The 24341-nt window shown below is 48.3% G+C and overlaps 12 protein-coding genes across 14 annotated transcripts; 5 read left to right on the forward strand and 7 right to left on the reverse strand.

The window, feature by feature from the left end:
• The first annotated feature begins 259 nt into the window (after positions 1-259).
• LOC146054845 (histone H2A type 1) lies at positions 260-652 on the forward strand. Its single transcript, XM_083168154.1, has one exon. It carries the CDS (start codon positions 260-262, stop codon positions 650-652), a length of 393 nt encoding a protein of 130 aa, XP_083024280.1.
• A 706-nt stretch (positions 653-1358) lies between these two features.
• On the reverse strand, positions 1359-1824 carry LOC146054788 (histone H3). The gene has a single exon (XM_083168092.1). The coding sequence runs from the start codon at positions 1822-1824 to the stop codon at positions 1414-1416; it is 411 nt and encodes a 136-aa protein (XP_083024218.1). The 3' UTR covers positions 1359-1413.
• Positions 1825-6525: 4701 nt separating this feature from the next.
• LOC146054837 (histone H1-like) lies at positions 6526-7243 on the forward strand. 2 transcript variants are annotated; one of them, XM_083168145.1, is made up of 2 exons: positions 6526-7171; positions 7205-7243. In XM_083168145.1, the coding sequence occupies exons 1-2, from the start codon at positions 6572-6574 to the stop codon at positions 7241-7243; spliced, it is 639 nt and encodes a 212-aa protein (XP_083024271.1). In that variant the 5' UTR covers positions 6526-6571. The 2 variants fall into 2 exon arrangements, with proteins under 2 accessions (XP_083024271.1, XP_083024270.1); XM_083168144.1 differs by having other exon boundaries at positions 6526-7243.
• Positions 7244-8152: 909 nt separating this feature from the next.
• On the reverse strand, positions 8153-8464 carry LOC146054815 (histone H4). The gene has a single exon (XM_083168115.1). The coding sequence runs from the start codon at positions 8462-8464 to the stop codon at positions 8153-8155; it is 312 nt and encodes a 103-aa protein (XP_083024241.1).
• Positions 8465-9711: 1247 nt separating this feature from the next.
• LOC146054872 (histone H2B 1.1) lies at positions 9712-10092 on the reverse strand. The gene has a single exon (XM_083168177.1). It carries the CDS (start codon positions 10090-10092, stop codon positions 9712-9714), a length of 381 nt encoding a protein of 126 aa, XP_083024303.1.
• Positions 10093-10453: 361 nt separating this feature from the next.
• Positions 10454-10846, forward strand: LOC146054854 (histone H2A type 1). The gene has a single exon (XM_083168162.1). It carries the CDS (start codon positions 10454-10456, stop codon positions 10844-10846), a length of 393 nt encoding a protein of 130 aa, XP_083024288.1.
• A 589-nt stretch (positions 10847-11435) lies between these two features.
• Positions 11436-12015, reverse strand: LOC146054786 (histone H3). Its single transcript, XM_083168091.1, has one exon. It carries the CDS (start codon positions 12013-12015, stop codon positions 11605-11607), a length of 411 nt encoding a protein of 136 aa, XP_083024217.1. The 3' UTR covers positions 11436-11604.
• A 4798-nt stretch (positions 12016-16813) lies between these two features.
• Positions 16814-17556, forward strand: LOC146054824 (histone H1-like). Of its 2 annotated transcripts, XM_083168124.1 has the most exons (2): positions 16814-17484; positions 17518-17556. In XM_083168124.1, exons 1-2 carry the CDS (start codon positions 16885-16887, stop codon positions 17554-17556), a joined length of 639 nt encoding a protein of 212 aa, XP_083024250.1. In that variant the 5' UTR covers positions 16814-16884. The 2 variants fall into 2 exon arrangements, with proteins under 2 accessions (XP_083024250.1, XP_083024249.1); XM_083168123.1 differs by having other exon boundaries at positions 16814-17556.
• A 910-nt stretch (positions 17557-18466) lies between these two features.
• On the reverse strand, positions 18467-18778 carry LOC146054814 (histone H4). The gene has a single exon (XM_083168114.1). It carries the CDS (start codon positions 18776-18778, stop codon positions 18467-18469), a length of 312 nt encoding a protein of 103 aa, XP_083024240.1.
• Positions 18779-20025: 1247 nt separating this feature from the next.
• On the reverse strand, positions 20026-20406 carry LOC146054873 (histone H2B 1.1). Its single transcript, XM_083168178.1, has one exon. The coding sequence runs from the start codon at positions 20404-20406 to the stop codon at positions 20026-20028; it is 381 nt and encodes a 126-aa protein (XP_083024304.1).
• Positions 20407-20767: 361 nt separating this feature from the next.
• LOC146054821 (histone H2A type 1-like) lies at positions 20768-21154 on the forward strand. Its single transcript, XM_083168120.1, has one exon. It carries the CDS (start codon positions 20768-20770, stop codon positions 21152-21154), a length of 387 nt encoding a protein of 128 aa, XP_083024246.1.
• A 722-nt stretch (positions 21155-21876) lies between these two features.
• LOC146054789 (histone H3) lies at positions 21877-22342 on the reverse strand. The gene has a single exon (XM_083168093.1). It carries the CDS (start codon positions 22340-22342, stop codon positions 21932-21934), a length of 411 nt encoding a protein of 136 aa, XP_083024219.1. The 3' UTR covers positions 21877-21931.
• Positions 22343-24341: the final 1999 nt, after the last annotated feature.

Raw genomic sequence — 24341 nt, forward strand, 5'->3', positions numbered from 1 at the left:
CAAACGAGGCATCGCTGCTGTAAGCTACTCTATTGGGTAGAATTGTCGTGTGACGAAAAGCAGCATCGTTGACTCCACCCTTCAGATACGGATTGGTCTGTGGATAAACTTGAGCTGCATTGGTTAATTTGTAAGCAGGCCAATCACAGAGCAGACAGCATCGGGTAACTGAGTATATAAGAGGAGGGCGGTATTTTACACTTACACTTTTGCAGGTTTCCATCTGTATTTGTAAAGCTTTTTTGCTCCGTTAGCTATTATGTCTGGAAGAGGTAAACAAGGCGGCAAAACCCGGGCTAAGGCCAAGACTCGTTCATCCAGGGCTGGTCTCCAGTTCCCAGTTGGTCGCGTGCATCGTCTGTTAAGGAAGGGAAACTATGCGGAACGAGTGGGTGCCGGTGCCCCGGTCTACCTGGCCGCGGTGCTGGAATATCTGACGGCTGAGATTCTGGAGCTTGCCGGAAACGCTGCCCGCGACAACAAGAAGACCCGCATCATCCCCCGCCACCTGCAGCTGGCTGTACGCAACGACGAAGAGCTCAACAAGCTGCTCGGTGGGGTGACCATCGCCCAGGGAGGTGTTCTGCCTAACATCCAGGCAGTGCTGCTGCCCAAGAAGACCGAGAGCCACAAGCCAGCTAAGAGCAAGTAATTCAACGGCAAAAAAATACTTTACCTAAAACACAAAGGCTCTTTTCAGAGCCACCCACCCCGACCTTAAAGAGCTGATTCATGTTTAAAATGTATACATGGAAGTTATTCGCCCGAATTAGCGGGACAGGTGTAAGTGCCACTGTGGCCTTTCTACGCTTAACAACAGGGACGTAAATTGAGTTTAACGTGTGTAGTGATATTGCATTACCGTCCCGCGTAACATGCCCCGCTTATCTGAAGGGAGACTTGTGCCTAGCCCTGGAAAGAGATGAAGGAGCTAGAACTGAGACTTTTCTTGTACTTAACATCAGTCGTTTTACTGTGAAGGCCGGTAGTCTGTTCGTTCCCTGGATAGATGAAGATTGTGCCTGTTTCGTGCAAGTAACAGGCTGGTGACAAATCACGGAGAAGATAAGAAACAGCCGAGGCTTGAGCCAGTAATGTACCTTATGCTTAAGTCTCATATAAATATATATATATGAAAGAATGTCCAATTATAATAGCTAGTAATGTAACTTATGCTCAAGTCTGTATACGTATACAGATTTTTTTTTTAAAGTGCCCCATGTTGTGAAGGACGGAAGGCGAACACAAGCTGTGTGTCTGGTAATTAAGGCCTTTAGCGGACAACCGGGCACCTTACCATGCCTCCAGTGTGAACACTACTATGTCATTGATGCTATAGCTCGTTTAGAAAGATTTGGTGGCTCTGAAAAGAGCCTTTGTTGTCGTTGTTGGGTTTCTAGAAGTGCCAAGTATCTATGCCCTCTCCCCACGGATCCTGCGGGCCAGCTGGATGTCTTTTGGCATGATGGTCACCCTCTTGGCGTGGATGGCGCACAGGTTGGTGTCCTCGAAGAGCCCCACCAGATAAGCTTCGCTGGCCTCTTGCAGGGCCATGACAGCAGAGCTCTGGAAGCGCAGGTCGGTCTTGAAGTCCTGGGCGATCTCACGCACCAGGCGCTGGAAGGGCAGCTTGCGGATGAGAAGCTCGGTGGATTTCTGGTAGCGGCGGATCTCACGGAGAGCCACAGTCCCGGGTCGGTAGCGGTGAGGCTTCTTCACGCCGCCGGTAGCTGGGGCGCTTTTCCGGGCAGCCTTGGTTGCTAGCTGCTTGCGGGGAGCTTTCCCGCCAGTAGATTTGCGAGCGGTTTGCTTTGTCCTGGCCATCCTTCTTCAACACGCACTTCAGCACCTCAGTCTGTTCTGTAGAAAGAAAAGTGAATCGAATTCAGCCGCTGCCATCTCCATTTATACACAGTGCTGCGCTGTCATTGGGTGAGCTAAGGGCATCCACCCTCCTGATTGGCAAAGTCATTCTCGTTTTCAAACGAGTCCTCTATGACGTTCCGTTTTCTCCCTTTATTGTATAGAACAGGCGGGCGCGGGAACGAAATGACGCGAGGAGGTTAGGTCACGTGTTAGTCACCAGAATGAACGAGAAGTATGTGCTGGCATCATGATCCGAGCGAGAAGGGACACCGACCCAATGGTCCCTTATATGCATAGCACACGGCGGTGATACTACATTGCACCATCACAACAAGGAACTCTGGGCTAAAGCGTTTTGGAAAATAAACGTAAACATATTATATTACATTACATACCATAGCTACCATGGGCGGGGAAAGTACTGCATGGGAACAATAGAAGTGCCTTACAGGTGTCTGAAACCCGGGAGATCGTACTATGAGATTGCTGTAACAACAACAGGTCACAGTATCTGCAGAGCATGGCACTTTCACAGTATTACGATCACTGATGGATCGCCGAAGCAGAAAAAAAAAATATATATTTATGAGGTCAGACTCAGAGCCGGATTAAGCCCTCGGTCAGCCCACACACCGTGCCCTCCCCAGTCCCACCGCCACACTTACCTCAGGGAGGGAGAGAAGGACACACGAAGGCTGGGACTCCAATCCAGGACTCCTCTCTATCTGCTGCCTCTCTCCAACCTCCGCTGCTGCTGGCGGTGGAGGCTTTTTAGGTTTGACAGCAGGAGCAGAGCAGCTCCGGACAGAGGGTCCCCTAAAATACGGGGGCCCTGGGGAACTGTCCTACTTCACCCTAGTACTGCTCTCTGCATATGTTAGAGCTAGCTCTGTTCTCATATTGTCTGAGTGGCTTTGAAAATAATCAAAAGTACCGCATGTATGATACTAATGGGAAACATTGTTATAGTATTGCTACTATTCTATTGAAACATTAGTGATATCAATCTGTGACAAAGTATCCACTTAGACCACAAGGTGAATGTCAGAAAACTGAGAAAGTAAATGTAATATTACTCTATTTTCCGCTTTTACTTTCTCAGTGGACGCTTTCTAGTCTAGATCGTATTGAGGTTTACAGTGAAGATGCTCTCGGTGCAAATAATAATCAGTTACAACATAATACGTATATTGTTGTTAGAACTGGATTTATATTGATGCACAGTCTATTAGTTAATTTCCATTTCCCCATGACAATTAAGGGGGGGGGGGGGGGGGTTAATATTTTTATGACAGTCAGCGGAGTTCACAAACCATCTAGGGTAGTATATGGCTATAAGAACAATGAATATACAAGAGACCTGAGTGTACAGTAATAGAGAATAAAAACGATTGTTGTTTCCTAGCACGGCCACAATCGTATGGATCGTGTACCTTTAAGTTAAGGTACACGATCCATACGATGGACCCGATTTCCTTTGAAATCAGGTCCATTTTGCCGGCTAGGAGACAATATCGGGGGCATCGCGTCGGTCGGGACCATTAACAATGGTCCCGACGCGACCGACGCGATGCCCCCGATTTCCCCATAGGCTTCAATGTTAAAAAATATTTTAACATTGAAATCTTGTCGGGAAAGGTAAAATATCGGGGGCATCGCGTCGGTCGCTACCATTAACATTGGTCCCGACGCGATGCCCCCGATTTTTCCATAGGCTTCAATGTTAAAATATTTTTTAACATTGAAATCTTGAAAAAATGTGAAAAATGTGAAATGGGCCAATATGACCCATTTCACATTATAGATGTCCCCGTCGTCACCCCACGATAGACGCCAACCCGAAGCGTGGCGAGCGCAGCGAGCCCGCGAGTGGCGGCGGTGCGCGTCCTCCGACCTTTTCATTCCCCTACAATCCACGTCGGCGTGGAGTTGAGAATAGAATAGTGTGGCGAGCGCAGCGAGCCACCGAGCCCGAAGCGTGGCGAGCCCGGCGAGGGGACGCGTATACCCCCGGCGAGGGGACGTGTATACGCGTCCCCTCGCCACGCTTCGGGCTCGGTGGCTCGCTGCGCTCGCCACACTATTCTATTCTCAACTCCACGCCGACGTGGATAGTAGGGGAATGAAAAGGTCGGAGGACGCGCACCACCGCCCCTCGCGGGCTCGCTGCGCTCGCCACGCTTTGGGTTGGCGTCTATCGTGGGGTGGGGTGTACGCCGTGACATTTGGGGGGGTTGGGAATATTTTACATTGAATTCAATGTAAAATCGGGTCCCAGGGACCCGATTTACATTTCATTAAAAAAAAAAACCGGGTCCAAAATCGGTCGGTCGCGTCGATCGCATCGCATGCGACCAAATCGCATGCGATGCGATCGACCCGATTTTTCCGACACGACCACCCCGATGTAAATCGGTGTGGCCGTCGACACGACCACCCCGATGTAAATCGGTGTGGCCGTGCTAGGAAACAAGTACCATATTTTTTATTTATAAGGCGCCACACGTGGTACGCAGCGCCGTACAAATAGAACATATTAGAACAGTACAGGGTAAACAGAACTAGACATAACAGTGACAGAAGATCAAAAACAGCGCAATTAGCAGCACATCTCTTGGTACACAATACAGCAGATATATAGGGAAGTGAGTGAGAAGAGATGCAGGTGTAGATTGCAGGTGAGTAAGAGAGCTGTAATTGAAATGTAAGAAGGGTGCTGTGAGTACAGGAGGGGAGAGGGCCCTGCTCTATGGAGCTTACAATCTAGAAGGAGGGGGAGACAGACAGGTGACAAGATGTACAGGTAAGGAGACCTGAGGCAAGAAGTAAGAACGGCAGGGATAGTCAGGACATGAGGCAGCAGGTAGAGAAAGCGGACAAAGTAGTCCTCTCCCTCCTCCTATCCTCCTCTGTAAAATGTAAAGTCTAATGTGATGCTCATCATAATGATACTCGCACACCGCTTCCATTGGGCCAATATAGTGTACTACTAAATTTGGGCTCGCTATTCAGTCTTTTGCTCCAGGTGCTAATTTCAACTGTGCATTTTAAATAGATATCCGGTGTGGCATCTTTCTTGTGCAGAAGAACAATTGCTTGGGGGAAATCTTTGCCAATACATATTTTTTGCCATATATAAATTCTCCACAGTTTGGCTGATTTTTTTCTCTAATCTTGGCCAGCAAGTTGGTGGGCCTAACTGCTCATGGTGTCCTCTAAAAGGTGCCAGTCTCTCCTCCAGCATGGTGATTTACCACTGGACCGCATGCTTCATATCAGGCGCCCCTCTGCACCTACAGTATCCATGCTGGCTGCATTTATTAGGACGCTACTTGGTCTAAAAAAACATATAGTAACACTATTATTTTCGAACAGTTATTTGTTGGTGCACCACTGATGTTCAAGTATTCTTCCTACAAATATGTTTCCTTTTTTTCTATCCTCTATTTATCTAATCTCTACTTTCGGCTCCCTTCTCTGCCTTTTTCAAAACACAACCGTGTCAACGTGGCGAGGCCATGGAATGTCACATAGCTACATGGATTATTTTGAGACAATTTAGTGCCAGTGTCACCAGCATTCCTCACATCCAGAACAATACCAGACAATGGAATATGCTAGGTGTCCTGAGCTTGTCATTGTAGCCAGAGTGGCTAGATAACATATGAGGATGCTTCCTGCCTGTGTTATCCACCTGAGCTCTTGTGGAGTGTGGATGTCGGCTGCCCTCTCTGCTAGATTAACGATGACATCTTTATGTAACACATGGCTGGCCCCCTGGTCCAATGTGTTGGACGCCTCCTCATACTGGAGATTTTCAACAGTTCTGGCACCAAAATCACGATCTGAGCTACTGACCCAAGTACTGTAACGTCATTCCTCTTGGCTAGAGGTCCATTTCATTGCAGCAAGACATGGGACTAGATAACCATAGCCATCGTACTAGCTGTATGGGCTATTACAGGAAGCGACAAGCAAACTCCTCAGAACCAAAACAAAAATCCCAGCAGTCGAGTCTAGAAAGTATTTTGACCTTGTCACAGTAGCAAGAATTCTTTAGACAAGAGTGCCGTTACCTTGAAGCCACCTGCCTGTGTGTGTGCCAGTACCATGATGCCACCTGCCTGTGTTATCCAAATGTGTGTACAGGAGTTCACAAATCATCTAAATGCGTTTGAATATGCGCCCTGTCCTGCACAAAGTGTCCCGCAGGCGACTTTTGTCATCCTCTGGACTAGAAGGAGGCAAAAAAGTCCCGAATGGACATATTCTCCTCACAGAAGAAGAGAGATGTGTTCCATGCCGGGCACATCTAGCCTGGTGCGGGTCAGCTGCCACTGGCTAATCCTGGCCTCCTTCTTAGCGCTTAAGCTAGCGGTTGCCATATGGTGTTAGGGGAGACCTTGGAGTACGAAGGTGGTGAAGAGAACCGGTCCTCTGTTCCTCTCATGCCATAAAAAATGCACCTTTTCTGCGCTAGCAAAACACAGGGCGAGAGCAGATCTTGTGAAACTCGAAAGCTAGGACAAGGTTTACACGGCTGCTTGTTCCGCCAATAGGAGCACAGAACGCTCCCCTCTGATCAGCCAATCACAGCACATCCGGCAGGTTATATAAGAGACATCAGCTGCTCAGGGCACTGACTGTGTGTGACTTAACGATACCGCGTTTTTTTGTTGTTGTTGCTGATCTATCCAACCGCACCATGGCAGAGACCGCACCCGCCGCCGCTGCTGTTCCGCCTTCAGAAGGCGCAGCCAAAAAGAAGAGGCAGCCAAAGAAAGCTGCTGGAGGAGCCAAGAAAAGCGCCAAGTCTTCTGGACCCAGCGTATCCGAGCTGATCGTGAAAACCGTGGCCGCCTCCAAAGAGCGCAGCGGGGTTTCTCTTGCCGCCCTGAAGAAAGCTCTGGCTGCCGGAGGCTACGATGTGGAGAAGAACAACAGCCGCGTGAAGCTGGGCGTGAAAAGTTTGGTCACCAAAGGAACTCTCACCCAGGTGAAAGGCACCGGCGCTTCCGGCTCCTTCAAGCTCAATAAGAAGCAGGCGGAGAGCAAGAAGGTCGCCCAGAAGTCTCTGAAGCCCAAGAAACCTGCTGCAAAGAAAGTGGCCAAATCCCCGAAGAAGCCCAAGAAAGCTCCGAGTGCAGCCAAGAGCCCGAAGAAGGTGAAGAAGCCAGCAAAGGCGGCTGCAGCTGCCAAAAGCCCAAAGAAGCCTAAAGCGGTGAAGCCGAAGAAGGCGGCCGCCAAGAGTCCGGCCAAGAAGGCAGCGAAACCCAAAGCCGCCAAGAGTCCGGCCAAGAAGGCGGCGAAGCCCAAAGCCGCAAAAAGTCCGGCCAAGAAGGCAGCCAAGCCCAAGAAAGCCGCGGCAAAGAAGTAATGGCTGAACCGCCGCATCCTCGCTCCCTTGTTCTCCCCCCAAAAGGCTCTTTTCAGAGCCACCCACCCTCTCTCGACAGAGCTGTGAGCGCACGGCGTGGCCTGATGGCTGCGCCCTTCAGTAAGTAATCAACAGGTGCACCAGAATGTTGTAGCTTGCCCCTTAAATTCAGTCACTTCACAATTCGACAGATGTGCTTGGAAGTGGGAATAATGAAACAAGTTAAGTATCAACTCTTTAATAAACGCTTCATAGCGCATATAGCGTTTTGGTGCGCGTTTCAATGAATCACTGTAAACCGGGGGGCGCATTCACCTGTGGCACCATACCTCCCAGCCGGTTCTGCCCTACATCCTCTGTATAGGGCCAGCGCAATCTGTGGCAGAGCTGTCAGGGAAGATGCGTGATTCACCACTATAGAACTCTTTAGCTCAGCCTCGTATTTTTTTTTTTTTTTTTTTATTATCCCCAGCTGGAGTAACTGCTGCAAATCGTGAGGTGCAAGGGTTTATACACAGTATATAGAGCTTAGTAAAACGCAGAGAAAGGCGGACTGGATCGTTGTTAAATCTGCGTTCATCGTGACCCTTTCAAACACAATTGTCCGGAAAACGTATATGCCTCTGTGCAGTGGTCGCTACCAGCGTGGTTTGTACCGCAACCCTGTCAACAAATTGCGGATTACCAAATTACACAATCACCGACACTAAAAAGGAACCACTGCACCCGTGGCACCTCACTGCCTGCATCCACTAACGGTGCGGCTAGTGTGAGGGAATGAATTCATATTAGGACCCGGCAAATAGCCGCATTACACAGGGAGGATGTAACAGCGCTCTCGTAGAAAAGATGGGTGGCCCTGAAAAGGGCCTTTGTGTGTGGGTGACTGAGTGAGATGCTCCTGGGAATTTAACCCCCGAACCCATAGAGAGTACGGCCCTGGCGTTTCAGAGCATAGACCACGTCCATAGCGGTCACAGTCTTCCTCTTGGCGTGCTCGGTGTAGGTGACGGCATCACGAATGACATTCTCCAGAAACACCTTCAGCACACCGCGGGTCTCCTCGTAGATGAGTCCAGAGATACGCTTAACACCCCCTCGCCTAGCTAGACGACGGATGGCAGGCTTGGTAATGCCCTGGATGTTGTCACGGAGAACCTTCCTGTGACGCTTAGCGCCTCCTTTGCCGAGCCCCTTTCCGCCTTTACCTCTTCCAGACATTCTCAAAAATCCTTCTGTGACAAACAGTAAGAATGAGTATAGTTTCCTGTCAGCGGCTTTTATAAAGTGGAAGAGCGGACCTGATGGGTGACTTGGACTTAAAGGCGGAGTCTTGTATCGCCTTGCCATTCGTTCATAAGCACAACCCTTTTATTGTTTTCCTTTCGTTCATTACTAGAAGATATTGTTTTATGTTTAGATTTATATGAACTGCTCTCTTGGTATTGTTTTCTTCGTTAATACCCAGTGTAACATTTCAGCTTGATTAATACCCAGTGTAACATTTCAGCTTGATTAGAGAACTAAACTATTCAGCTACGTTGTGGTGAATATTTGTGTGGATGAAACGTAATGACCAGACCGGTCCCGACGATAATAGTTTTATTTTTTTTACATTTTATTATACGTGGAATAGATATAGATACATTGTATATGTTCACTTTGAAAGTGGGGGAATTGGTAACGACAAAGGACCCACACAATGAGAGTCGCTCAGATATCGGCGGGAAATTAAAAACATCACCAAAAACATTCCCACTGGGAAACTGCTTCTGATAATCACAACTACTGTAACGTTTCCATAGCTCCCGGACTCGGTGTGTGTGTGTGTGTGTGTGTGTGTTACAGTGGGAACCGAGTTTGCCTGAGCAGGAATTACGTGTTCACCCTTAATTAAATGCATCGAAACGGAACCGAGTCACAGAAGTAACTGGGTACAATAGAGCTACGTTAACATACTGCACCCTTCATTTAGAAAGACAGTGATCCATTGGCAACGGTGCTCATCGAAAATTCGAATGTGATGTTTAAAGGCACCAACTGTTACAATTTAACAGTACTTTGCAACGTTTCCATCCAACAGAATGCTTTCGATTTTCGGCAGCTGCACACGGGGAACATTGCTGCCCTATGGGTCGCATGTATCTTTTCTTTTTCTATTTATTTATTTAACCAGTGACATATGCAATGTAACGAACCGGTCCTATATTTGAAACTGGATTCAGATCCTAGAAAGATAACTACAGAATGCAGCTTTGCAAGTGGTAAGTAAAGGCACTTTTTTTTTTCTGAACCAGTAGGGTTAACAATAGCTAGAGGGTACGTCACAAGTCAGTTATGTCTGTCGGTGTGCACTTATCCCGTGAGCCTGGACACAGCAAAAACCATCATAGTTACAGCTCGATTAGAGAGAAGGTGGGTGGCTCTGAAAAGAGCCTTTGTGTTGGTGTGGGTGGGAGAAGGGGAGATTACTTGGCGCTGGTGTACTTGGTGACGGCCTTGGTGCCCTCGGACACGGCGTGCTTGGCCAGCTCTCCAGGCAGCAGCAGACGTACGGCGGTCTGGATCTCCCTGGAGGTGATGGTGGAGCGCTTGTTGTAGTGAGCCAGGCGGGAAGCTTCCCCAGCAATGCGCTCAAAGATATCGTTGACAAAGGAGTTCATGATGCCCATAGCCTTGGAGGAGATGCCGGTATCAGGGTGCACCTGCTTCAGCACCTTGTACACGTAAATGGCGTAACTCTCCTTCCTGGTCTTTCTACGCTTCTTCCCATCCTTCTTCTGGGTCTTGGTCACCGCTTTCTTAGAGCCCTTCTTGGGCGCCGGCGCAGACTTTGCTGGATCAGGCATTGTAGCTTATCAACAAATAACCGCTTCAAATTCGAGAAGAAATGACTGTGTGCAAAAGTGCCGTACGTCGGCTATAGCTGCTCTATTTATAGGGATCTTATGCAAACGAGGCATCGCTGCTGTAAGCTACTCTATTGGGTAGAATTGTCGTGTGACGAAAAGCAGCATCGTTGACTCCACCCTTCAGATACGGATTGGTCTGTGGATAAACTTGAGCTGCATTGGTTAATTTGTAAGCAGGCCAATCACAGAGCAGACAGCATCGGGTAACTGAGTATATAAGAGGAGGGCGGTATTTTACACTTACACTTTTGCAGGTTTCCATCTGTATTTGTAAAGCTTTTTTGCTCCGTTAGCTATTATGTCTGGAAGAGGTAAACAAGGCGGCAAAACCCGGGCTAAGGCCAAGACTCGTTCATCCAGGGCTGGTCTCCAGTTCCCAGTTGGTCGCGTGCATCGTCTGTTAAGGAAGGGAAACTATGCGGAACGAGTGGGTGCCGGTGCCCCGGTCTACCTGGCCGCGGTGCTGGAATATCTGACGGCTGAGATTCTGGAGCTTGCCGGAAACGCTGCCCGCGACAACAAGAAGACCCGCATCATCCCCCGCCACCTGCAGCTGGCTGTACGCAACGACGAAGAGCTCAACAAGCTGCTCGGTGGGGTGACCATCGCCCAGGGAGGTGTTCTGCCTAACATCCAGGCAGTGCTGCTGCCCAAGAAGACCGAGAGCCACAAGCCAGCTAAGAGCAAGTAATTCAACGGCAAAAAAATATTTTACCTAAAACACAAAGGCTCTTTTCAGAGCCACCCACCCCGACCTTAAAGAGCTGATTCATGTTTAAAATGTATACATGGAAGTTATTCGCCCGAATTAGCGGGACAGGTGTAAGTGCCACTGTGGCCTTTCTACGCTTAACAACAGGGACGTAAATTGAGTTTAACGTGTGTAGTGAAATTGCATTACCGTCCCGCGTAACATGCCCCGCTTATCTGAAGGGAGACTTGTGCCTAGCCCTGGAAAGAGATGAAGGAGCTAGAACTGAGACTTTTCTTGTACTTAACATCAATCGTTTACTGTGAAGGCCGGTAGTCTGTTCGTTCCCCTGGATAGATGAAGATTGTGCCTGTGTCGTGCAAGTAACAGGCTGGTGACAAATCACGGAGAAGATAAGAAACAGCCGAGGCTTGAGCCAGTAATGTACCTTATGCTTAAGTCTCATATATATGAAAGAATGTTTAATTATAATAGCTAGTAATGTAACTTATGCTCAAGTCTGTATACGTATACAGATTTTTTTTTTTTTTTTTATAGTGCCCCATGTTGTGAAGGACGGAAGGCGAACACAAGCTGTGTGTCTGGTAATTAAGGCCTTTAGCGGACAACCGGGCACCTTACCATGCCTCCAGTGTGAACACTACTATGTCATTGATGCTATAGCTCGTTTAGAAAGATTTGGTGGCTCTGAAAAGAGCCTTTGTTGTCGTTGTTGGGTTTCTAGGAGTGCCAAGTATCTATGCCCTCTCCCCACGGATCCTGCGGGCCAGCTGGATGTCTTTTGGCATGATGGTCACCCTCTTGGCGTGGATGGCGCACAGGTTGGTGTCCTCGAAGAGCCCCACCAGATAAGCTTCGCTGGCCTCTTGCAGGGCCATGACAGCAGAGCTCTGGAAGCGCAGGTCGGTCTTGAAGTCCTGGGCGATCTCACGCACCAGGCGCTGGAAGGGCAGCTTGCGGATGAGCAGCTCGGTGGATTTCTGGTAGCGGCGGATCTCACGGAGAGCCACAGTCCCGGGTCGGTAGCGGTGAGGCTTCTTCACGCCGCCGGTAGCTGGGGCGCTTTTCCGGGCAGCCTTGGTTGCTAGCTGCTTGCGGGGAGCTTTCCCGCCAGTAGATTTGCGAGCGGTTTGCTTTGTCCTGGCCATCCTTCTTCAACACGCACTTCAGCACCTCTGTCTGTTCTGTAGAAAGAAAAGTGAATCGAATTCAGCCGCTGCCATCTCCATTTATACACAGTGCTGCGCTGTCATTGGGTGAGCTAAGGGCATCCACCCTCCTGATTGGCATTCTCGTTTTCAAACGAGTCCTCTATGACGTTCCGTTTTCTCCCTTTATTGTATAGAACAGGCGGGCGCGGGAACGAAATGACGCGAGGAGGTTAGGTCACGTGTTAGTCACCAGAATGAACGAGAAGTATGTTCTGGCATCATGATCCGAGCGAGAAGGGACACCGACCCAATGGTCCCTTATATGCATAGCACACGGCGGTGATACTACATTGCACCATCACAACAAGGAACTCTGGGCTAAAGCGTTTTGGAAAATAAACGTAAACATATTATATTACATTACATACCATAGCTACCATGGGCGGGGAAAGTACTGCATGGGAACAATAGAAGTGCCTTACAGGTGTCTGAAACCCGGGAGATCGTACTATGAGATTGCTGTAACAACAACAGGTCACAGTATCTGCAGAGCATGGCACTTTCACAGTATTACGATCACTGATGGATCGCCGAAGCAGAAAAAAAAATATATTTATGAGGTCAGACTCAGAGCCGGATTAAGCCCTCGGCACACCGTGCCCTCCCCAGTCCCACCGCCACACTTACCTCAGGGAGGGAGAGAAGGACACACGAAGGCTGGGAATCCAATCCAGGACTCCTCTCTATCTGCTGCCTCTCTCCAACCTCCGCTGCTGCTGGCGGTGGAGGCTTTTTTAGGTTTGACAGCAGGAGCAGAGCAGCTCCGGACAGAGGGTCCCCTAAAATACGGGGGCCCTGGGGAACTGTCCTACTCCCCCCTAGTACTGCTCTCTGCATATGTTAGAGCTAGCTCTGTTCTCATATTGTCTGAGTGGCTTTGAAAATAATTAAAAGTACCGCATGTATGATACTAATGGGAAACATTGTTATAGTATTGCTACTATTCTATTAAAACATTAGTGATATCAATCTGTGACAAAGTATCCACTTAGACCACAAGGTGAATGTCAGAAAACTGAGAAAGTAAATGTAATATTACTCTATTTTCCGCTTTTACTTTCTCTGTGGACACTTTCTAGTCTAGATCGTATTGAGGTTTACAGTGAAGATGCTCTCGGTGCAAATAATAATCACATAACACGTATATTGTTGTTAGAACTGGATTTATATTGATGCACAGTCTATTAGTTAATTTCCATTTCCCCATGACAATTAAAGGGGGGGGGGGGGGTAATATTTTTATGACAGTCAGCGGAGTTCACAAACCATCTAGGGCAGTGGTTCCCAAACTGTGTGCCGTGGCTCCCTGGGGTGCCTCGGGACACTTGCAGGGGTGCCGCGGCTTGGTGGTCCAGGACCAACTCAAATTATGAATGGTTAATTATTTATGAGCAAAACCAGTGCTGGTGGCTGCCAATCATACAATGTGTACAAACAGAAGCTAATCCTGCCCTTTACCACATAACTGCCGCTAAGAATCGCATATAAACCCAATCTAATAAAAAAAATTTGGACCTAGGGGTGCCATGAAAAAAATTCTGATTCTCTAGGGTGCCGTGAATCAAAAAAGATTGGGAACCCCTGATCTAGGGTATTATATGGCTATAAGAACAATGAATATACAAGAGACCTGAGTGTACAGTAATAGAGAATAAAAACGATTGTTGTTTCCTAGCACGGCCACAATCGTATGGATCGTGTACCTTTAAGTTAAGGTACACGATCCATACGATGGACCCGATTTCCTTTGAAATCAGGTCCATTTTGCCGGCTAGGAGACAATATCGGGGGCATCGCGTCGGTCGGGACCGTTAACAATGGTCCCGACGCGACCGACGCGATGCCCCTGATTTCCCCTCAGACTTCAATGTTAAAAAATATTAACATTCGTCCCGACGAATTAACATTGGTCCCGACGCGATGCCCCCGATTTTTCCATAGGCTTCAATGTTAAAATATTTTTTAACATTGAAATCTTGAAAAAATGTGAAAAATGTGAAATGGGCCAATATGACCCATTTCACATTATAGATGTCCCCGTCGTCACCCCACGATAGACGCCAACCCGAAGCGTGGCGAGCGCAGCGAGCCCGCGAGGGGCGGCGGTGCGCGTCCTCCGACCTTTTCATTCCCCTACTATCCACGTCGGCGAAGCCCGAAGCGTGGCGAGCACAGCGAGCCCTGCGAGGGGACGCGTATACCTGTGAAGTTATACGCGTCCCCTCGCCACGCTTCGGGCTCGGTGGCTCGCTGCGCTCGCCACACTATTCTATTCTCAACTCCACGCCGACGTGGATAGTAGGGGAATGAAAAGGTCGGAGGACGCGCACCGCCGCCCCTCGCGGGCTCGCTGCGCTCGCCACGCTTCGGGTTGGCGTCTATCGTGGGGTTGGGTGTACGCCGTGACATTTGGGGGGGTTGGGAATATTTTACATTGAATTCAATGTAAAATCGGGTCCCAGGGACCCGATTTACATTTCATTCAAAAAAAAAATCGGGTCCAAAATCGGTCGATTTTTCCGACACGACCACCCCGATGTAAATCGGTGTGGCGTGCTAGGAAACAAGTACCATATTTTTTATTTATAAGGCGCCACACGTGGTACGCAGCGCCGTACAAATAGAACATATTAGAACAGTACAGGGTAAACAGAACTAGACATAACAGTGACAGAAGATCAAAAACAGCACAATTAGCAATTAGCAGCACATCTCTTGGTACACAATACAGCAGATATATAGGGAAGTGAGTGAGAAGAGATGCAGGTGTAGATTGCAGGTGAGTAAGAGAGCTGTAATTGAAATGTAAGAAGGGTGCTGTGAGTACAGGAGGGGAGAGGGCCCTGCTCTATGGAGCTTACAATCTAGAAGGAGGGGGAGACAGACAGGTGACAAGATGTACAGGTAAGGAGACCTGAGGCAAGAAGTAAGAACGGAAGGGATAGTCAGGACATGAGGCAGCAGGTAGAGAAAGCGGACAAAGTAGTCCTCTCCCTCCTCCTATCCTCCTCTGTAAAATGTAAAGTCTAATGTGATGCTCATCATAATGATACTCGCACACCGCTTCCATTGGGCCAATATAGTGTACTACTAAATTTGGGCTCGCTATTCAGTCTTTTGCTCCAGGTGCTAATTTCAACTGTGCATTTTAAATAGATATCCGGTGTGGCATCTTTCTTGTGCAGAAGAACAATTGCTTGGGGGAAATCTTTGCCAATACATATTTTTTGCCATATATAAATTCTCCACAGTTTGGCTGATTTTTTTTTCTCTAATCTTGGCCAGCAAGTTGGTGGGCCTAACTGCTCATGGTGTCCTCTAAAAGGTGCCAGTCTCTCCTCCAGCATGGTGATTTACCACTGGACCGCATGCTTCATATCAGGCGCCCCTCTGCACCTACAGTATCCATGCTGGCTGCATTTATTAGGACGCTACTTGGTCTAAAACCATATAGTAACACTATTATTTTCGAACAGTTATTTGTTGGTGCACCACTGATGTTCAAGTATTCTTCCTACAAATATGTTTCCTTTTTTTCTATCCTCTATTTATCTAATCTCTACTTTTGGCTCCCTTCTCTGCCTTTTTCAAAACACAACCGTGTCAACGTGGCGAGGCCATGGAATGTCACATAGCTACATGGATTATTTTGAGACAATTTAGTGCCAGTGTCACCAGCATTCCTCACATCCAGAACAATACCAGACAATGGAATATGCTAGGTGTCCTGAGCTTGTCATTGTAGCCAGAGTGGCTAGATAACATATGAGGATGCTTCCTGCCTGTGTTATCCACCTGAGCTCTTGTGGAGTGTGGATGTCGGCTGCCCTCTCTGCTAGATTAACGATGACATCTTTATGTAACACGTGGCTGGCCCCCTGGTCCAATGTGTTGGACGCCTCCTCATACTGGAGATTTTCAACAGTTCTGGCACCAAAATCACGATCTGAGCTACTGACCCAAGTACTGTAACGTCATTCCTCTTGGCTAGAGGTCCATTTCATTGCAGCAAGACATGGGACTAGATAACCATAGCCATCGTACTAGCTGTATGGGCTATTACAGGAAGCGACAAGCAAACTCCTCAGAACCAAAACAAAAATCCCAGCAGTCGAGTCTAGAAAGTATTTTGACCTTGTCACAGTAGCAAGAATTCTTTAGACAAGAGTGCCGTTACCTTGAAGCCACCTGCCTGTGTGTGTGCCAGTACCATGATGCCACCTGCCTGTGTTATCCAAATGTGTGTACAGGAGTTCACAAATCATCTAAATGCGTTTGAATATGCGCCCTGTCCTGCACAAAGTGTCCCGCAGGCGACTTTTGTCATCCTCTGGACTAGAAGGAGGCAAAAAAGTCCCGAATGGACATATTCTCCTCACAGAAGAAGAGAGATGTGTTCCATGCCGGGCACATCTAGCCTGGTGCGGGTCAGCTGCCACTGGCTAATCCTGGCCTCCTTCTTAGCGCTTAAGCTAGCGGTTGCCATATGGTGTTAGGGGAGACCTTGGAGTACGAAGGTGGTGAAGAGAACCGGTCCTCTGTTCCTCTCATGCCATAAAAAATGCACCTTTTCTGCGCTAGCAAAACACAGGGCGAGAGCAGATCTTGTGAAACTCGAAAGCTAGGACAAGGTTTACACGGCTGCTTGTTCCGCCAATAGGAGCACAGAACGCTCCCCTCTGATCAGCCAATCACAGCACATCCGGCAGGTTATATAAGAGACATCAGCTGCTCAGGGCACTGACTGTGTGTGACTTAACGATACCGCGTTTTTTTGTTGTTGTTGCTGATCTATCCAACCGCACCATGGCAGAGACCGCACCCGCCGCCGCTGCTGTTCCGCCTTCAGAAGGCGCAGCCAAAAAGAAGAGGCAGCCAAAGAAAGCTGCTGGAGGAGCCAAGAAAAGCGCCAAGTCTTCTGGACCCAGCGTATCCGAGCTGATCGTGAAAACCGTGGCCGCCTCCAAAGAGCGCAGCGGGGTTTCTCTTGCCGCCCTGAAGAAAGCTCTGGCTGCCGGAGGCTACGATGTGGAGAAGAACAACAGCCGCGTGAAGCTGGGCGTGAAAAGTTTGGTCACCAAAGGAACTCTCACCCAGGTGAAAGGCACCGGCGCTTCCGGCTCCTTCAAGCTCAATAAGAAGCAGGCGGAGAGCAAGAAGGTCGCCCAGAAGTCTCTGAAGCCCAAGAAACCTGCTGCAAAGAAAGTGGCCAAATCCCCGAAGAAGCCCAAGAAAGCTCCGAGTGCAGCCAAGAGCCCGAAGAAGGTGAAGAAGCCAGCAAAGGCGGCTGCAGCTGCCAAAAGCCCAAAGAAGCCTAAAGCGGTGAAGCCGAAGAAGGCGGCCGCCAAGAGTCCGGCCAAGAAGGCAGCGAAACCCAAAGCCGCCAAGAGTCCGGCCAAGAAGGCGGCGAAGCCCAAAGCCGCAAAAAGTCCGGCCAAGAAGGCAGCCAAGCCCAAGAAAGCCGCGGCAAAGAAGTAATGGCTGAACCGCCGCATCCTCGCTCCCTTGTTCTCCCCCCAAAAGGCTCTTTTCAGAGCCACCCACCCTCTCTCGACAGAGCTGTGAGCGCACGGCGTGGCCTGATGGCTGCGCCCTTCAGTAAGTAATCAACAGGTGCACCAGAATGTTGTAGCTTGCCCCTTAAATTCAGTCACTTCACAATTCGACAGATGTGCTTGGAAGTGGGAATAATGAAACAAGTTAAGTATCAACTCTTTAATAAACGCTTCATAGCGCATATAGCGTTTTGGTGCGCGTTTCAATGAATCACTGTAAACCGGGGGGCGCATTCACCTGTGGCACCATACCTCCCAGCCGGTTCTGCCCTACATCCTCTGTATAGGGCCAGCGCAATCTGTGGCAGAGCTGTCAGGGAAGATGCGTGATTCACCACTATAGAACTCTTTAGCTCAGCCTCGTATTTTTTTTTTTTTTTTTTTTATTATCCCCAGCTGGAGTAACTGCTGCAAATCGTGAGGTGCAAGGGTTTATACACAGTATATAGAGCTTAGTAAAACGCAGAGAAAGGCGGACTGGATCGTTGTTAAATCTGCGTTCATCGTGACCCTTTCAAACACAATTGTCCGGAAAACGTATATGCCTCTGTGCAGTGGTCGCTACCAGCGTGGTTTGTACCGCAACCCTGTCAACAAATTGCGGATTACCAAATTACACAATCACCGACACTAAAAAGGAACCACTGCACCCGTGGCACCTCACTGCCTGCATCCACTAACGGTGCGGCTAGTGTGAGGGAATGAATTCATATTAGGACCCGGCAAATAGCCGCATTACACAGGGAGGATGTAACAGCGCTCTCGTAGAAAAGATGGGTGGCCCTGAAAAGGGCCTTTGTGTGTGGGTGACTGAGTGAGATGCTCCTGGGAATTTAACCCCCGAACCCATAGAGAGTACGGCCCTGGCGTTTCAGAGCATAGACCACGTCCATAGCGGTCACAGTCTTCCTCTTGGCGTGCTCGGTGTAGGTGACGGCATCACGAATGACATTCTCCAGAAACACCTTCAGCACACCGCGGGTCTCCTCGTAGATGAGTCCAGAGATACGCTTAACACCCCCTCGCCTAGCTAGACGACGGATGGCAGGCTTGGTAATGCCCTGGATGTTGTCACGGAGAACCTTCCTGTGACGCTTAGCGCCTCCTTTGCCGAGCCCCTTTCCGCCTTTACCTCTTCCAGACATTCTCAAAAATCCTTCTGTGACAAACAGTAAGAATGAGTATAGTTTCCTGTCAGCGGCTTTTATAAAGTGGAAGAGCGGACCTGATGGGTGACTTGGACTTAAAGGCGGAGTCTTGTATCGCCTTGCCATTCGTTCATAAGCACAACCCTTTTATTGTTTTCCTTTCGTTCATTACTAGAAGATATTGTTTTATGTTTAGATTTATATGAACTGCTCTCTTGGTATTGTTTTCTTCGTTAATACCCAGTGTAACATTTCAGCTTGATTAATACCCAGTGTAACATTTCAGCTTGATTAGAGAACTAAACTATTCAGCTACGTTGTGGTGAATATTTGTGTGGATGAAACGTAATGACCAGACCGGTCCCGACGATAATAGTTTTATTTTTTTTTACATTTTATTATACGTGGAATAGATATAGATACATTGTATATGTTCACTTTGAAAGTGGGGGAATTGGTAACGACAAAGGACCCACACAATGAGAGTCGCTCAGATATCGGCGGGAAATTAAAAACATCACCAAAAACATTCCCACTGGGAAACTGCTTCTGATAATCACAACTACTGTAACGTTTCCATAGCTCCCGGACTCGGTGTGTGTGTGTGTGTGTGTGTGTTACAGTGGGAACCGAGTTTGCCTGAGCAGGAATTACGTGTTCACCCTTAATTAAATGCATCGAAACGGAACCGAGTCACAGAAGTAACTGGGTACAATAGAGCTACGTTAACATACTGCACCCTTCATTTAGAAAGACAGTGATCCATTGGCAACGGTGCTCATCGAAAATTCGAATGTGATGTTTAAAGGCACCAACTGTTACAATTTAACAGTACTTTGCAACGTTTCCATCCAACAGAATGCTTTCGATTTTCGGCAGCTGCACACGGGGAACATTGCTGCCCTATGGGTCGCATGTATCTTTTCTTTTTCTATTTATTTATTTAACCAGTGACATATGCAATGTAACGAACCGGTCCTATATTTGAAACTGGATTCAGATCCTAGAAAGATAACTACAGAATGCAGCTTTGCAAGTGGTAAGTAAAGGCACTTTTTTTTTTTCTGAACCAGTAGGGTTAACAATAGCTAGAGGGTACGTCACAAGTCAGTTATGTCTGTCGGTGTGCACTTATCCCGTGAGCCTGGACACAGCAAAAACCATCATAGTTACAGCTCGATTAGAGAGAAGGTGGGTGGCTCTGAAAAGAGCCTTTGTGTTGGTGTGGGTGGGAGAAGGGGAGATTACTTGGCGCTGGTGTACTTGGTGACGGCCTTGGTGCCCTCGGACACGGCGTGCTTGGCCAGCTCTCCAGGCAGCAGCAGACGTACGGCGGTCTGGATCTCCCTGGAGGTGATGGTGGAGCGCTTGTTGTAGTGAGCCAGGCGGGAAGCTTCCCCAGCAATGCGCTCAAAGATATCGTTGACAAAGGAGTTCATGATGCCCATAGCCTTGGAGGAGATGCCGGTATCAGGGTGCACCTGCTTCAGCACCTTGTACACGTAAATGGCGTAACTCTCCTTCCTGGTCTTTCTACGCTTCTTCCCATCCTTCTTCTGGGTCTTGGTCACCGCTTTCTTAGAGCCCTTCTTGGGCGCCGGCGCAGACTTTGCTGGATCAGGCATTGTAGCTTATCAACAAATAACCGCTTCAAATTCGAGAAGAAATGACTGTGTGCAAAAGTGCCGTACGTCGGCTATAGCTGCTCTATTTATAGGGATCTTATGCAAACGAGGCATCGCTGCTGTAAGCTACTCTATTGGGTAGAATTGTCGTGTGACGAAAAGCAGCATCGTTGACTCAACCCTTCAGATACGGATTGGTCTGTGGATAAACTTGAGCTGCATTGGTTAATTTGTAAGCAGGCCAATCACAGAGCAGACAGCATCGGGTAGCTGAGTATATAAGAGGAGGGCGGTATTTTACACTTACACTTTCGCAGGTTTCCATCTGTATTTGTAAAGCTTTTTTGCTCCGTTAGCTATTATGTCTGGAAGAGGTAAACAAGGCGGCAAAACCCGGGCTAAGGCCAAGACTCGTTCATCCAGGGCTGGTCTCCAGTTCCCAGTTGGTCGCGTGCATCGTCTGTTAAGGAAGGGAAACTATGCGGAACGAGTGGGTGCCGGTGCCCCGGTCTACCTGGCCGCGGTGCTGGAATATCTGACGGCTGAGATTCTGGAGCTTGCCGGAAACGCTGCCCGCGACAACAAGAAGACCCGCATCATCCCCCGCCACCTGCAGCTGGCTGTACGCAACGACGAAGAGCTCAACAAGCTGCTCGGTGGGGTGACCATCGCCCAGGGAGGTGTTCTGCCTAACATCCAGGCAGTGCTGCTGCCCAAGAAGACCGAGAGCCTAGCTAAGAGCAAGTAATTCAACGGCAAAAAAATACTTTACCTAAAACACAAAGGCTCTTTTCAGAGCCACCCACCCCGACCTTAAAGAGCTGATTCATGTTTAAAATGTATACATGGAAGTTATTCGCCCGAATTAGCGGGACAGGTGTAAGTGCCACTGTGGCCTTTCTACGCTTAACAACAGGGACGTAAATTGAGTTTAACGTGTGTAGTGATATTGCATTACCGTCCCGCGTAACATGCCCCGCTTATCTGAAGGGAGACTTGTGCCTAGCCCTGGAAAGAGATGAAGGAGCTAGAACTGAGACTTTTCTTGTACTTAACATCAGTCGTTTTACTGTGAAGGCCGGTAGTCTGTTCGTTCCCTGGATAGATGAAGATTGTGCCTGTTTCGTGCAAGTAACAGGCTGGTGACAAATCACGGAGAAGATAAGAAACAGCCGAGGCTTGAGCCAGTAATGTACCTTATGCTTAAGTCTCATATAAATATATATATATATATATATATATGAAAGAATGTCCAATTATAATAGCTAGTAATGTAACTTATGCTCAAGTCTGTATACGTATACAGATTTTTTTTTTTTTTAAAGTGCCCCATGTTGTGAAGGACGGAAGGCGAACACAAGCTGTGTGTCTGGTAATTAAGGCCTTTAGCGGACAACCGGGCACCTTACCATGCCTCCAGTGTGAACACTACTATGTCATTGATGCTATAGCTCGTTTAGAAAGATTTGGTGGCTCTGAAAAGAGCCTTTGTTGTCGTTGTTGGGTTTCTAGAAGTGCCAAGTATCTATGCCCTCTCCCCACGGATCCTGCGGGCCAGCTGGATGTCTTTTGGCATGATGGTCACCCTCTTGGCGTGGATGGCGCACAGGTTGGTGTCCTCGAAGAGCCCCACCAGATAAGCTTCGCTGGCCTCTTGCAGGGCCATGACAGCAGAGCTCTGGAAGCGCAGGTCGGTCTTGAAGTCCTGGGCGATCTCACGCACCAGGCGCTGGAAGGGCAGCTTGCGGATGAGAAGCTCGGTGGATTTCTGGTAGCGGCGGATCTCACGGAGAGCCACAGTCCCGGGTCGGTAGCGGTGAGGCTTCTTCACGCCGCCGGTAGCTGGGGCGCTTTTCCGGGCAGCCTTGGTTGCTAGCTGCTTGCGGGGAGCTTTCCCGCCAGTAGATTTGCGAGCGGTTTGCTTTGTCCTGGCCATCCTTCTTCAACACGCACTTCAGCACCTCAGTCTGTTCTGTAGAAAGAAAAGTGAATCGAATTCAGCCGCTGCCATCTCCATTTATACACAGTGCTGCGCTGTCATTGGGTGAGCTAAGGGCATCCACCCTCCTGATTGGCAAAGTCATTCTCGTTTTCAAACGAGTCCTCTATGACGTTCCGTTTTCTCCCTTTATTGTATAGAACAGGCGGGCGCGGGAACGAAATGACGCGAGGAGGTTAGGTCACGTGTTAGTCACCAGAATGAACGAGAAGTATGTGCTGGCATCATGATCCGAGCGAGAAGGGACACCGACCCAATGGTCCCTTATATGCATAGCACACGGCGGTGATACTACATTGCACCATCACAACAAGGAACTCTGGGCTAAAGCGTTTTGGAAAATAAACGTAAACATATTATATTACATTACATACCATAGCTACCATGGGCGGGGAAAGTACTGCATGGGAACAATAGAAGTGCCTTACAGGTGTCTGAAACCCGGGAGATCGTACTATGAGATTGCTGTAACAACAACAGGTCACAGTATCTGCAGAGCATGGCACTTTCACAGTATTACGATCACTGATGGATCGCCGAAGCAGAAAAAATATATATATATTTATGAGGTCAGACTCAGAGCCGGATTAAGCCCTCGGTCAGCCCACACACCGTGCCCTCCCCAGTCCCACCGCCACACTTACCTCAGGGAGGGAGAGAAGGACACACGAAGGCTGGGTAAGGAGACCTGAGGCAAGAAGTAAGAACGGCATGGATAGTCAGGACATGAGGCAGCAGGTAGAGAAAGCGGACAAAGTAGTCCTCTCCCTCCTCCTATCCTCCTCTGTAAAATGTAAAGTCTAATGTGATGCTCATCATAATGATACTCGCACACCGCTTCCATTGGGCCAATATAGTGTACTACTAAATTTGGGCTCGCTATTCAGTCTTTTGCTCCAGGTGCTAATTTCAACTGTGCATTTTAAATAGATATCCGGTGTGGCATCTTTCTTGTGCAGAAGAACAATTGCTTGGGGGAAATCTTTGCCAATACATATTTTTTGCCATATATAAATTCTCCACAGTTTGGCTGATTTTTTTCTCTAATCTTGGCCAGCAAGTTGGTGGGCCTAACTGCTCATGGTGTCCTCTAAAAGGTGCCAGTCTCTCCTCCAGCATGGTGATTTACCACTGGACCGCATGCTTCATATCAGGCGCCCCTCTGCACCTACAGTATCCATGCTGGCTGCATTTATTAGGACGCTACTTGGTCTAAAAAAACATATAGTAACACTATTATTTTCGAACAGTTATTTGTTGGTGCACCACTGATGTTCAAGTATTCTTCCTACAAATATGTTTCCTTTTTTTCTATCCTCTATTTATCTAATCTCTACTTTCGGCTCCCTTCTCTGCCTTTTTCAAAACACAACCGTGTCAACGTGGCGAGGCCATGGAATGTCACATAGCTACATGGATTATTTTGAGACAATTTAGTGCCAGTGTCACCAGCATTCCTCACATCCAGAACAATACCAGACAATGGAATATGCTAGGTGTCCTGAGCTTGTCATTGTAGCCAGAGTGGCTAGATAACATATGAGGATGCTTCCTGCCTGTGTTATCCACCTGAGCTCTTGTGGAGTGTGGATGTCGGCTGCCCTCTCTGCTAGATTAACGATGACATCTTTATGTAACACATGGCTGGCCCCCTGGTCCAATGTGTTGGACGCCTCCTCATACTGGAGATTTTCAACAGTTCTGGCACCAAAATCACGATCTGAGCTACTGACCCAAGTACTGTAACGTCATTCCTCTTGGCTAGAGGTCCATTTCATTGCAGCAAGACATGGGACTAGATAACCATAGCCATCGTACTAGCTGTATGGGCTATTACAGGAAGCGACAAGCAAACTCCTCAGAACCAAAACAAAAATCCCAGCAGTCGAGTCTAGAAAGTATTTTGACCTTGTCACAGTAGCAAGAATTCTTTAGA

This window comes from Crinia signifera, unplaced genomic scaffold, assembly GCF_055691185.1.
Source record: "Crinia signifera unplaced genomic scaffold, ASM5569118v1 HAP2_SCAFFOLD_279, whole genome shotgun sequence".
In the NCBI taxonomy this organism is placed as follows: Eukaryota; Metazoa; Chordata; class Amphibia; order Anura; family Myobatrachidae; genus Crinia; species Crinia signifera.